Below are 13,603 nucleotides of genomic sequence, written 5' to 3'. Positions count from 1 at the left end.
TTTCACCATGTTGGCCAGACTGGTCTCGAACTCCTAACCTGAGGTGATCTGCCTCCCTTGGCCTCCCAAAGTGCTGGGATTACAGGCATGAACCACTGCGCCTGGCCTCAGTAGAGTTTTTTAAAAAATAAGCAAAGCCTCCCAATCCCAAACAATAGGAATGTATTTTCATCACACCAATTTGTACTTTTATTTCTTCTTATTTTTTTCTTATTCTTGAGGTTAGATTCTAAACCCTAAAGATACCCAAACTAGTATTAGATCTAGTTATCTATAGATAACTAGAGACAGCTAGTATCAAGTTGTCTTTAGCAGCCAAGGTGATTAAAATGCCTTTTCTCCAGGAAGATCCAATAGGAAAAAAAAAAACGAAAGAAAGAAAGAAAGAAACCTCTCTGATTAGGCTCCAACCATACTCCACCCTCCATCAAATTGACTAGATAGGCATAATGGAAACCGGAACACGTGGTTTCCAAACAAGAAAAATCCTATCAGGGAGGGGAGGAGGGGAGAGGAAGGTTCAGCCAGTGCCCAGACTGAAATTGAGTAATTTCAATTTCACTCATCTTCACATATCTTCAGGTTGCATGTTCGTGGAGTAGTTTAGGAATAAATCCATGGTTTGTGGACTACTACAATACCTAGTCGTCTACTGTATTACATTAAGGCCTTCCCCAGCAGCTTCCAAGGCAGCCTCCAAGTCACTGGCAGGAGAATTTGGGTGGAACTGCAAGCAGGACTGCAGAGATTCCTCTCCACAGTTATAGAAGGGACTGTTGCAGGCCTGACTGTTCCAGGACTGGGTGCACCAGGTCTGAGCGTTCCAGAAGTGTTTGCTCCAGAACGGGATGTTCTGGGTCTGGTTGCTCCAGGATGAATTGTTCCAGGTCTGGTTGCTCCACATTGGAAGGTTCCCATTTGGGTTTACCAGGCATCCCTGGTGGCAGGAAGAGTAGAGGCTGGGGTAGGTAGGTACTGAGGCCTTCTGAGTCACACTGTTGCTATTCTTTGTCCAGTTGTTTTTCTGCCACGTCTTAGATTTCATTCTCTGGTTCTGGAAGCCGGTCTTCACCTGTTTGTAGCTAAGGTTCAGGATGTTGGAAAGTTCTTGCATCTGCTGGAGGCTGAGGTATTTCTGTCTCTGAAATCTATCATTGAGTACCCACAGCTGGGCAGAAGAGAACACAGTTCTGGTCTTCTGTTTCTTGACCAAAACCTTGTCTTCCTTTTTTGTGGCACTATTCTCTGCAGAAGTGGATTGTTTGCCTTTGGGATTGGTGGAAGAATCAGGGCTGTCCTGAATAAGCAGATCCATGGAAGAAGGAAGACGAGAGACAGTCTCTGTGTGAGGCATCTCAGCAGAAGACATTTGCAAGGATGGATGGTTTTCTTCAGACCCACAAACCACAGGTGTAGGTGACCAGTCTTTACAGTCGGATGCTTCGGAGCAAGGCAGGCTTTATGGACAAGCTGTACTCACACTCATGTCATTATTGGAGAAGAGTAGGAAAAATTTAAGAGGTGGACTGGAAAAAAGGCTAAGATGGCTTTAAGACTTTTTTCTGGAAGATCTTAGAGAAGTATGACCTCCAGGAGCAAAAGTATCAAGAAGTTGGGATGAAGTGAGTTGCCTTCACAATAACAGGAGGCAGCCAGCTCAGTCCAGCAAAAATCCATTCATGTTTTTAAGTTCACATACACTGTATTAACTTGGATTTGTTACTGTTAATTCTAAAAATACTCCTGTTTATAAAAGAGGCTGTTTAGTTTTCTAGAGAAAAGTCTGCCTATTTGTCTTAATGTGAACTTGAGGATTTGGAGATTCTGTGGCCAATTTTGATCAATATAAACAGATAATTTGAATCGTTCAGATTAAAAAAATAATCCACACAACTCTGGATTTCAGCATCCCAAACTCTTCTAGCCCTTCTGGTGACTCCTGAAAGGTGTCCCACCTCTCTGTAACTCAGTTTCCCTCAGTGTAAATATCATACTGCGAAGCAACAGGGATTGGAACATCAACGCAACAGATATTTCCTAAGTACTTCATTATTTTCAGTTCAATGTCCAAGGTGCAGACCTTACATATAGTACAGTCATTGATAATTTAGGAGGCTTCCTTAACTATAAAAAGTTCTCTTATATTCAAATAAACTAGTACAGCCAGAGCTTTTATATAGGAGTGGGAGTTAGAGTGAATATCTAATGATCTTTATATGTGTTAAACTTCCATAATGTTTCCTTGAAAAAAATGTGTACTTACCTATATTTATATGCATTTAAATGCCTAAATACAGACCCATGAACAGATATAAATTTGCTGTCTTTGATATCCTAAAATGACTGATGGTCATGTGCATAAAAGCTAGTCTGAGAACCCTGGAGCCTGCTAGACAGGTTGAGCTTCTGAGTAAGCACTGCGGCTATTGCAGTGCTCAGCCCACATGATATGTTTTGCTTAAAGGGAACTATCCAATACCCGGCCAGATGGATGATGGTGAACATTTTGGTTTAATACTGCTTATTACTATATCACTTTAATCTGCCTAAAATTGTTAACAGAACATTGTCCTTATATTTTTCTGGGAAGTTACTTTTCCTTGGGCTACTGTGTTGGTTCTGCTTTAGCGTCCTTGGTTCAGTCATTTTTAATACTTGGTCATTCAAGCTTAATTAAATGAGAATAATTACGGCCAAAATGCCCAGGAAGTATCGGATGGCTTTTTGGTTTTGTTTCCCTGCTATCTTATGGTACTGATAGAGCTCCCACAGATCAGCAGCTCAATAGAGGAGGGAGGCTCTACAAATGTCACTTTAAATATATTTACATTTTAGAGGAATTGGCTTGTTAGTTGTAGTCCATGTTAATAAATCACCACAGAATCCCACATACTGTTAGTAGCAACAGAACTTGGTGCCTTACATTCAGAGAAGTTGTAATTGAAATTCAGGGTATTAAAATTGTGTTGGGTAGCCAGGTGCAGTGGCTTATGCCTGTAATCCCAGCACTTTGGGAGGCTGAGGTGGACAGATCACAAGGTCAAGAGATCGAGACCATCCTGGTCAACATGGTGAAACCCCATCTCTACTAAAAATACAAAAATTAGCTGGGCGTGGTGGCTCATGCCTGTAGACCCAGCTACTCAGGAGGCTGAGGCAGAATTGCTTGAACCCAGGAGGCAAAGGTTGCGGTGAGCTGAGATCCACCACTGCACTCCAGCCTGGTGACAGAGCAAAACTCCATCTCACCAAAAAAAAAAAAAAAAAAAAAAAAGATTGTGTTGGGCTGGAAATAATGAAAAAATCAACAAATAGAATCTTAATCATGTACGGGAATTGCCTTGTTTCACTCAACGGAAGTCTAGAGCACACAATCTAGAGCTGACAAGGCAGCTGTATGATACTATCAGGAAACTAAGCTGATTTCATCTTTTACTTCCTTCTTTCTTTTTCATGCATGCTGCCCCATGGCTATAAGATGGTTGCTGCCAGGCATCAGGTTTGTGACTGGGAAGAAAAGAGAAGAGCAAAGAAATAAAACTCCAAAGGGACATGCAGACAAGTCTCTATGTTTTAAAAACCTTTCCCAGAAGCCCCACGTGGCCACTTCTATTTTCATAATCATTGCCATAGCTTCATCTCAGACTAATCTCTGAAAAGGAGCAAGGCAAATCAGTGTCATGGATGGGCATTCAGTCATATTGCCATACTTAGCCTCACAATTGACCCAGTCCAGTGAAGCTAGGGTTCCAATCAAAGAACATCTTGTGGGGTGTATCCCTTAACTATAACATCTGTCCTGGTGTTAAGGCATCTCTTGAGAGACTCAAGGACTTTTTAGGAGGTGACAGATGACACTAGGGAACACACTGTTTCTCAGCTGGTAAGAAGAGAAAGCAATCCAGTATAGATGTGCATCCCTTGAGAAATATATAAAACAGTAACAATTATTTGATCCTTAAAAATAATTATTAATTTTTCTTAAATAGGAAAGCTCCCCAAATGTTTTCAAAAAAAAATTTAGTTTTTTGAAAAAAAGATTTATACATAATTTTTCTGGACTAAATCTGCTACGTAAAGCAAGATAAGCCTGTCCTTTTGAAAAGTTTATTTTGCCTGTGAGTACTGACTGTGTAGGTTGATGCAAAAGTAATGGCAAAACCACAACAACTTGTGCACCCACCTAAAATCTTAGTAGCTCAGTTACATACTTATCTATCCTCATCAGTCCAGCTTTTCTTGTATCTTCCAAAACATGTTCCAAGTGAGCTGAGAACTTTCCTTTACAAGTTCTGTCTTGTTGGTTGGAAACATGGATGGCTGTTTTCTCGGTCTTGAAACTGACATTATTGCATGTTGGTAGTTGACACATGGTGGGAGGAGCATAATTTTATATCTAAGAACACGATAAGCACCAAAACAAATGAGGAAATATTAGACCTTGCTGTCGCCCCTATGCTCACAGATAAGTGTCTGAGTGAAATTGTTTGCAGAAGGCACCCAGTGAACTTCATACACCCATATGTGCAAAACATTTAACCAGTTGCTCTGAAATGACGCTCCAGTTGGGAGGGTACAGATGCAGGAACTTCCTGTAACCACACTGCCCATGACGCCTGCCTTATCCTCACCTCCAAGCCCTGCTGTTGTCTAAAACCTGTGCCATTCCCACCAGACTTACTCAAGTTCCAGCTTTCATTTCATCAGTGAGTGATCTTTATATATCACAAATCCAAGCACGTGACTTCATTCATTTAAAACCTTCAATGGCTACCCATTACTCTTAAGATGAAAAAGAAACGTCTTAACATAGCTTATAAGAGTCCTCATGATCTTGCTTCCACTTAACTTCTTGCGCCTTCATCTCAACACTCTCCCACTTTGTAATTGAAGGTCAAGTACTCTAAATTTCTTAGAGTTGTTTGAATGTGCTTTCTCTCTCATGCCTCTGGCTCTTTGCCCACACCGTTGCCTCTCTCTTTCTTTACCAGGCTTATACTCGTCCTGTCTGAATATGTCTCCAGAAAGCCTTCTCTGACCCAACAAGATGGGGTTACCATGCCTCCTATATGTTTCCTAATTTCACTTTTGACTTTTTTTTTTTTCTTGAAACAGGGTCTCTCTGTGTAGCCCAGGCCAGTCTTGAACTCCTGGGTTCCAGCGATCCTCCTGCCTTGGCCCCCGAAAGTGCTGGGATTACAGGTGTAAGCCACTGTGCCCAGCCTGTTTGCTTATTTTTAGTACCCTGCTTTTCTGTTTACTTGTCTATTTTCCCCCAAAACATGTCTGGGTGCAAGGAGTGTGTCTGTTTCATTAACTATTCTCAATGCTTAGGACATAGTTAGCCCTTAATAAATATTTACTGAATAGCTGTATGCAAGAATGAATGAATCAAAAGTCTCCTTATTCTCAGCCCAGATAAATTCTTCTTAGTCATGATAGATAATTCAGTAAAATTTTGTACCATAAACCAAAAGGCTTTGAAAAGTTTTATTAAGTAAATATCTTTGATTTCTGTCATTAAACGATCATCCTCAAAGCCTGGAAAACTATTTTTCACCTGATGTAACTCATAACTTATGAAGAAAAATAAATGTTATCCCTAAGTTTCAGTTTTACTTTTAAAAGGATAAGGAATTTTAGATTAATTTAATGTTTTTCTTAGACTCTCCCATAGAGGAGAAGCTTTAGGAGCTTAGTGAGACATAGGTTTACCTTCTTTTTTTTTTTTTGAGACGGAGTTTTGCTCTGTCGCCCAAGCTGGAATGCAATGGTGGGATCTCGGCTCACTGCAACCTCTGCCTCCTGGGTTCAAGTGATTCTCCTGCTTCAGCCTCCTGCATAGCTGTGATTACAGGCGTGTACCACCACACCCGACTAATTTTTGTATTTTTAGTAGAGACACGGTTTCACCATGTTGGTCAGGCTGGTCTCAAACTCCTGACCTTGTGATCCAACCACCTCGGCCTCCCAAAGTGCTGGGATTACAGGCGTGAGCCACTGCACCTGGCCAGGCTTACCTTCTTAGAGGCATGGTATTGTGGCAACAATGGTGCATATATCCTGTGTCTCTTAGTGTAGAGTAGAAGAGATGGTCTACTACTTTTCCTCTCTTTTCAAAGTCTTTGCTTTTTTTAATGCACTGATGTTTTTTTTTTGTAATTACAATATTAGCCAGAAGTATTTTATTGTAGGATTTTTTTTTGTAGGATATAATTAATTTTGATATGCATGTTATCAAAGTGATGTCATCTTTGAGATAGGAAATCAAAGAGTCCTGAAGGATTCTGGATGAGAGTGGCTGAAGATAGGTAGCTAAATCATCATGATAAAAGCATGAAATAGTGGCTCAAGCTCAAATTTTAAAATCTCTTAAGACTCTTACTTCAGTGCACATTTTATGGTTACTCTTCTAGATTGAGAAAGTCTGGGAAGAGGAAATCTGTCTTTGCAAGCACCTCATCGGTTCTGTTGCAGGTGGTCAGTGAACCATTTTGAGAAACACATAAGATTAGCTGGTAAAAATGCTTAGTTCAAAAATGTGAGTGTGTGTACATATGGTTGTTAGAAGACTAGCACCTTCAAATCCTCTTAAATTTGTTCCATAACACCAGAGAGTATATTCGAAGTTTGGAGGAAATTGGCATCAAATTTTTCACTACCCTCCATATGTATACTTCCTTGGGAGGCCTCCCAAAAGTCAAAGAGGGGCAAAATTCAGTTACTGATTTGTCATTAGTGGGAATTCCAAGCTTTGCCCCCTCCCTTGTTTTACTCCACTCCACTCAGGCCAAGATTTGAGGGTCGGGTGCAGCGACTCATGCCTGTAATCTCAGCACTTTGGGAGCCTGAGGCAGGTGGATCGGCTTTGAGTCCAGGAGTTCGAGACTAGCCTGGGCAACATGGCGAAACCTCATCTCTACAAAAGATACAAAAATTATCTGGGCATGGTGGTACATGCTTGTAGTCCCAGCTACTTTGGAGGCTGAGGTAGAATTGTTTGAGCCTGGGATGTGGAGGTTGCAGGCAGCCAAGATCATACCATTGCACTCCAGCCTGGGGAACAGAGATCCTGTCTCACAAAAAAAAGATTTGATAGTTTTTGTTTTTTTACCATCACTGGGGCCAAATCAGTTTTTCTCTGTCTCTAATTCTTGCTCCCAATCCTTTTCTCCCTTCTCTTACTCTGACTAAAATTTACATGTTATTTTTTATTATAAAAGTAATAAAAACATTCTTTTTGTAACCCACATAAATACAAGTAGAAAATAATCACCTATAAACCAAATCCCTATCTTTTTTCTTTTGAGATGGAGTCTTGCTCTGTCACCCAGGCTGGAGTGCAGTGGCGCCATCTTGGCTCACTGCAACCTACACCTCCCAGGTTCAAGTGATTCTTTTGCCCCAGCCTCCTGAGTAGCTGGGACTACAGGCGTATGCCACCATGCCTGGCTAATTTTTTTTATTTTTTTAAAGAGAGATGGGGTTTCACTATGTTGACCAGGCTGGTCTCGAACTCCTGACCTCAGGTGATCCACCCACCTCAGCCTCCCAAAGTGCTGGGATTACAGGTGTGAGCCACCATGCCTGGCCTAAATCCCTATCTTTCTAATAGAGTAAATAAAATTAAGTTTTATTAATTTATAAGGAAAATTACATTTTATCCATCCCTTTCCTTATGTATATTATCTTGGTCTTCCATTCATAGAGCCACTGAGTTCTATAAAGATACGAAGATATTCTGGAAACATGTAGGGAAATGTAGAAAGACTTTTTAAAAAAGTGTTTATGTTTTTAAAGAAACAACAATATCTAATCTTTGAAATGTTTATGTTTCTACTTAATGATGATTTCCTAAAATTGAGATCAGCTTATAAGTATATAATGTTATTACTCAGCTGAAAATTGAAAACTTCATCTCGACTCACTGAACCATTGGAGTAAAAGGCTTTATTGTTTAAAAAATGGAAATGGGTAGTTGTTAGAGTATATTTTAAAAATAAAAATCACTCAATGCCTTTTTATTTTAGTTTAAAAGTAATATTTATTCCTTTCATTTGCCTTCTTTTCAAAAATTCTGATTTCCACATTACCATTAGGTTTTACTTTTCTATATGTTCATTTACAGAAACATACATTAAAAAGTCACTTATGTCCTGTCCTTCCCTGCTGACTCATGATGAAAATTGAAAGCCTATTTTTTTGTCCTTGTCAGAAATCATACTTTTTTCCGACTTGGACCTAAAAAGAGTTGGCCAGTGAAGCAGAATTAATGTGCTTGTAGAAAATCTGTCTAGTTGAGAGTAATCCTGGCAGTTTCTTCCAGAACTAGCCTTTGCTTATGTATATTCAGGTTTGGGTTTGCAAGAGGAAATCCTGAAAGAACAATAAACACATTTTTTTTTTTAAGTTCCAGGATACATGTGCAGAACGTACCTGTTTGTTACTTAGGTAAACGTGTACCATGGTGGTTTGGTGCACCTATCAACCTGTCACCTAGGTATTAGGCCCCACATGCATTAGCTTTTTGTCCTGATGCTCTCCCTCCCCTCGCTCCCTGTACCACAGGCCGCAGTGTGTGTTGTTCTCTTCCTCGTGTCCATGTGTTCTCATTGTTCAGTTCCTACTTATGAGTGAGAACATGCAGTGTTTGGTTTTCTGTTCCTGTGTTAGTTTGCTGAGCATGATGGCTTCCAGCTTCATCTATGTCCCTGCAAAGGACATGATCTCATTCCTTTTTATGGCTGCACACTATTCCATGGTGTATATATACCACATTTTCTTTATCCAATCCATCATTAATGGATATTTGGGTTGGTTTCATATCTTTGCTATTGTGAATAGTACTGCAGTAAACATACATATGCAATAAGCAAACATTCATTATAATAGTTCATAATCCTTTGGGTATATACCCAGTAATGGGATTGCTGGGTCGAATGGCATTTCTGGTTATACACATTCTTTTTTTTTTTGAGACGGAGTCTCGCTCTGTCGCCCAGGCTGAAGACTGCAGTGGCCGGATCTCAGCTCACTGCAAGCTCCGCCTCCCGGGTTTACGCCATTCTCCTGCCTCAGCTTCCCAAGTGTCTGGGACTACAGGTGCCTGCCACCTCGCCCGGCTAGTTTTTTGTATTTTTTTAGTATAGACGGGGTTTCACCGCATTAGCCAGGATGGTCTTGATCTCCTGACCTCATGATCCACCCGTCTCGGCCTCCCAAAGTGCTGGGATTACAGGCTTGAGCCACCGCGCCTGGCCCCATACACATTCTTTATGAAGAAAGATTAAATAAATTCTTCTCTAGTGTCAAGCTCTAAACCTGTTTTAATTCAAGACTTTACTGTGGTACCTTCTAATCTGTCTACAGACTGTCTAGTTTAACTCACAAGAGGCAGTAACAGAAACTGGGATTTCTTGGTAACTAAGATTTATAGTTATCTTTTAAAGAAGATTTTAGTTATTGATAAAAATGAACAAACCTTCTTTACCGTAGTCTGGACACTTTCATGCTCATTTTTCGTGCATGATATTTATGACTATGCAAACTTAGCTGTATTTACCTGAAAAGTTACTGAAAGGAGAACTATTGCCCAGATACACATTTATAGATATATGCTCAAATGACATCTCAATATGTTGAATTTTCCAAAGACAAAATCAGTAGAATATGGTAAATTTTACCTTTGAAGATAGTTCTTACCTTGACTATTGCTCTCTGCCTTATGCATTTCCTCCCAGAGTGGCTCATTCCCACAGTTCCTTCCAGTCTTGGCTCACATTCACCTTCCCAGTGTGCCACCCTGTTTAACACTGTGCTCTGTCTCTCACTCTCCATCACATTTTCCACCTGCACCCACTTGCTTTTTTCTTTCCATAATATTTGTAATTTTCTAACATACCATATAATTTACTTATTTTCTTATTGTCTCTCTCCAGGCTTGAAACCTCCATCCACGAGGACAGGGTTTTTTGTCCGTTTTGTTCACTGATGTATTTCCGGAGCCTAGAACTGTGCTTAGCACACAGTTGGCACTCAGTTAATACTTGCTGAATGAATAATTTAAATCACTTCAAGATTTAAACTACCTATCTTAATTTGTAGTTTTCTTTCTGCTCCTAAGGGAAAAGAGCTATAAGAAAATACAATTTTTACTGTTTAGATTAAGAATCAAGTGAGTTTGAAGCAGAGTTTCATAGATGACTTGAGCATCAGTTATTCTATTTAGTCTTCAGTAATGCATTTTCCCTCTTAAAAGTATGTCCAAAACACAAGATTTTAAAAATCCAATAGGCCATTTATTAATTCATATGTTGGGGAAAGACATAAGCCCCTGGGCATACAAAGTTGAGTAAGACACAATCTGTACCCTTCAGGATTTCAAAGGAAAGCCATATTTGTTAACTTGTGTGTAAAATACAAAGAGACAAGTGCTACAGTAGGTAAGAAAAAGACATACAGAAAGCACAGTGGTGATGAAGGAAGAGATAGGCAGCTTGACCTAGAAGCAGTCAGGGATTATCTTCACAGTGATCATAAAAAGTGACAAGGTTGCATGGGAAGGGCATTCAACGTAGCAAGAACAGCACGTGCGAAGGAAAGTGGGACAAAGGGGCGTGATGTCTTGAGAATGTCAGTATAGTTGTAGCACAGGGTGTCCCAGGGGAAAGTTATGACATGATTCCAGAGGAGTAGGGAGAGGTGAAACTATCTGAACCATGTCAAAGCATTTTGGGGCCGGGCACAGTGCCTCACACCTGTAATCCCAGCACTCTGGGAGGCCAAGGTGGGTGGAATTGCTTGAGCTCAGGAGTTTGACACCAGGCTGGGCAACATGGTGAAGCTTCATCTCTACAAAAACACACAAAAATTAGCCAGGTGTGGTGGCATGCAGCTATAGTCCCAGCTACTTGGGAGGAAGGCTTGAGTCCAGGAGGCAGAGGTTGTAGTGAGCTGAGATTGTGCCACTGCATTCCAGCCTGCGCAACACAGCCAGACTGTGTTTCAAAACAGAAACGACAAAAAAAGAAAAGCGTTTTGGACATCTTAGAGATGATGCCAAATCTGTTAAAATTCCTACAGTCTGTAGAGCCTAGAATCTACCATATAATATTAATGCCATTCATTTTTAAATAAACAAGATAGTTGACTAATAGTGAAGGTTATATACTACATAACGACCTTGACTTCATATAATTTAATGTTTACATTTCCTTTTATACAGTCTTGCACACTTGTGTCCTCAACAGTTTTTCTATATCAGATTTTAGGATTCTGAAGCAAAGGGCCATTGTCCTTTTGGACAGCTGGAAATACAGAATAAGTGAGTCTAAGTGGGAAGACACAAAGACAAAACAACCGTGTAGTATGCCTCTAAGCTCTTACAGCATGTCCTGCCATTGAGCAGTCAAGGGTTACGGTTGCCAGTACACAGCAAAGTAGGCAAACACTAGATGGAAAAGGAGCAGTCAACTTCAAGCATGTAGTGACTTTGGAAAGTACTCTCTGGAGACTTTTCTTCTAGATTTCTACGTCCAAAAATTAAGCCTTATGAATGTGACCTAAAGAAAGGAATGTTCTATTGGAGACAAAGTGAATTGCAAGTGTAAGTGATTTATATGTTTAACTGGCAGAAATAGTGATGGGGTGTGAGAGGACGAAGAGATGACAAAAACTACTACCTTTTTTTTTTTTTGAGACAGTCTTGCTATGTCACCCAGGCTGGAGTGCAGTGGTGTGATCTCGGCTTTCTGCAAGCTCCACCTCCCGGGTTCATGCCATTCTCCTGCCTCAGCCTCCCGAGTAGTTGGGACTACAGGCGCCCACGACCATGCCTGGCTAATTTTTTTATATTTTTAGTAGAGATGGGGTTTCACCATGTTAGCCAGATGGTAAAAACTACTACTGTTAAGAACCAACTGAGGCTGGGTGGCTCAGGCCTGTAATCTCAGCACTTTGGGAGGCTGAGGTGGGTGGATCACCTGAGGTCAGGAGTTTGAGACCAGCCTAGCCAACATGATGAAGCCCTGTCTCTACTAAAAATACAAAAGTTAGCCAGGCGTGGTGGCAGGCGCCAATAATCCCAGCTACTCGGGAGGCTAAGCCCTGAGAATCGCTTGAACTCGGGAGGCAGAGGTTGCAGTGAGCCAAGATCGCTCCACTGTACTCCAGCCGGGTCGGGCAGTGGGGGAGGAGGGGAATAGAGCAAGACTCTGTTTCAAAAACAAAGACAAGAACCAGTGAGAAGTGTAACATTCCTGGTATACAAGGTAGTGGTTGAATCCCAAGTGCTCAGAACATGTGGAACAGTACCTAGAATATAGTAAGTGCACAGTTTTTAAAAAGTAATTACTATTTTGACCAAACTGAAACACATTTTAATTTCATGGCCTGGAACAATGCATAGTAGTTTGAAGTCAGGACCCAACTGTTTGTCTATAATGGTGCATCAAGTTCCCATAGGAGAGCTATGTGAAGAGCTGCAACCCATGGATATTCGGTAATACTTTTAAACTGTTGTTATCACACTCAGACATCTAGAATTCCTCAAATTGATCAAAAAAGGCCTTAGACTCAAGAAGTATCTTGAGTAAATACTTGCCAAATCTGTTTTTTTACTTATTTTTTTTCTTTTGGTAGGAAACCTTTCTGTGTAAACATAGCCAAATATTGTTACTCTCAAATCTTGGTGGTTAGTGAATCAGTCTTGACAAACAAGCAAAGCAGAAAAAAGACAAGAAAAGCAAAGGCTCGGGTTTACTATCCAGAGCAATTGCTACCTATCCACACGGTGTGTGCATGCCAGCATGAGCAATCTGAAGAACGCATTTCCCCATAATGCATTCTCAAAGGGCATGCTTTGGGAATAGGGGAAGACAAATTAACCTGACTTTCAAAGGAATGTTGAGTCACACACACACTTTTCTCTCCCTAAGCATGTTTCCTTCTCTTTGAAACTGAAGAAAAGGATGCTGTAGGCATTGTGATTTTGAGAATCTCCTTTCTGGGAATCCATGCTTGATAAATCCCAGCCATACTATAGTCACATTCAGCAATTCACCTGACATGCAAATAAAGGAGAAATTATTCTTCTGTCTCACAACCTGGCAGTAGAGAGAAACTTGTAATAAAAAAATAAAGTTCCCTTTCACTTTATGAAGAAATGGGAGCTATGGACTTAATTTTCTTGTTTTCTGAGGGATCTTGAGATTTTTTTTTTCATTAAGATTTTTCCCCAAAAGGTCTTTCTTCCTCTCTTTTTTTTTGACTTTCAACCTGTGAAGGGGCAAAGAAAAAAAAAGTGAAAGTCTTTGTGGGGAATGATGTAAAAAGATACATAGATAAAAGTCTTCTAAGCTATAAAGGACTCCTAAACCAGCTCCGGACACTATCTGACCAGTTTTACTCTGCTTCCCACTGTAGAAACTGATGACAGGCACAAGCAGGAGTGCAGCTTCCTGTTGAACTGGTTTAGCTTTGTGCACAATCCTCAGAGGAGAATTAGTGACTCGCAGCATGTTAATTAGGGGAGCAAAGGCCTGTGAGTAGCTAATAAAGATGATTAATATTTTGTTAGAAGATTTAGAAAACAGTGCAATTGATT

At 40.4% G+C, this 13,603-nt stretch overlaps 2 protein-coding genes across 3 annotated transcripts in view; one reads left to right on the top strand and one right to left on the bottom strand.

The window, feature by feature from the left end:
- The window catches only part of ELOVL6 (ELOVL fatty acid elongase 6), a 151,150-nt gene that overhangs the window by 72,691 nt on the left and 64,856 nt on the right, over window positions 1-13,603 (top strand).
- On the bottom strand, window positions 246-2,455 carry LOC698989 (homeobox protein NANOG-like). The gene has a single exon (XM_078002129.1). It carries the CDS (start codon window positions 1,367-1,369, stop codon window positions 650-652), a length of 720 nt encoding a protein of 239 aa, XP_077858255.1. The 5' UTR covers window positions 1,370-2,455; the 3' UTR covers window positions 246-649.

Source organism: Macaca mulatta, chromosome 5, assembly GCF_049350105.2.
Source record: "Macaca mulatta isolate MMU2019108-1 chromosome 5, T2T-MMU8v2.0, whole genome shotgun sequence".
Lineage (NCBI taxonomy): Eukaryota > Metazoa > Chordata > Mammalia > Primates > Cercopithecidae > Macaca > Macaca mulatta.
Note: the sequence above shows the minus strand (reverse complement) of the source record. Positions and strands in the feature narration are given on the sequence as shown.

Coding starts and splice junctions, on each gene's coding strand:
- LOC698989 (XM_078002129.1), bottom strand. CDS start 1,369: ATGTCTTCTGCTGAGATGCCTCACACAGAGACTGTCTCTCGTCTTCCT.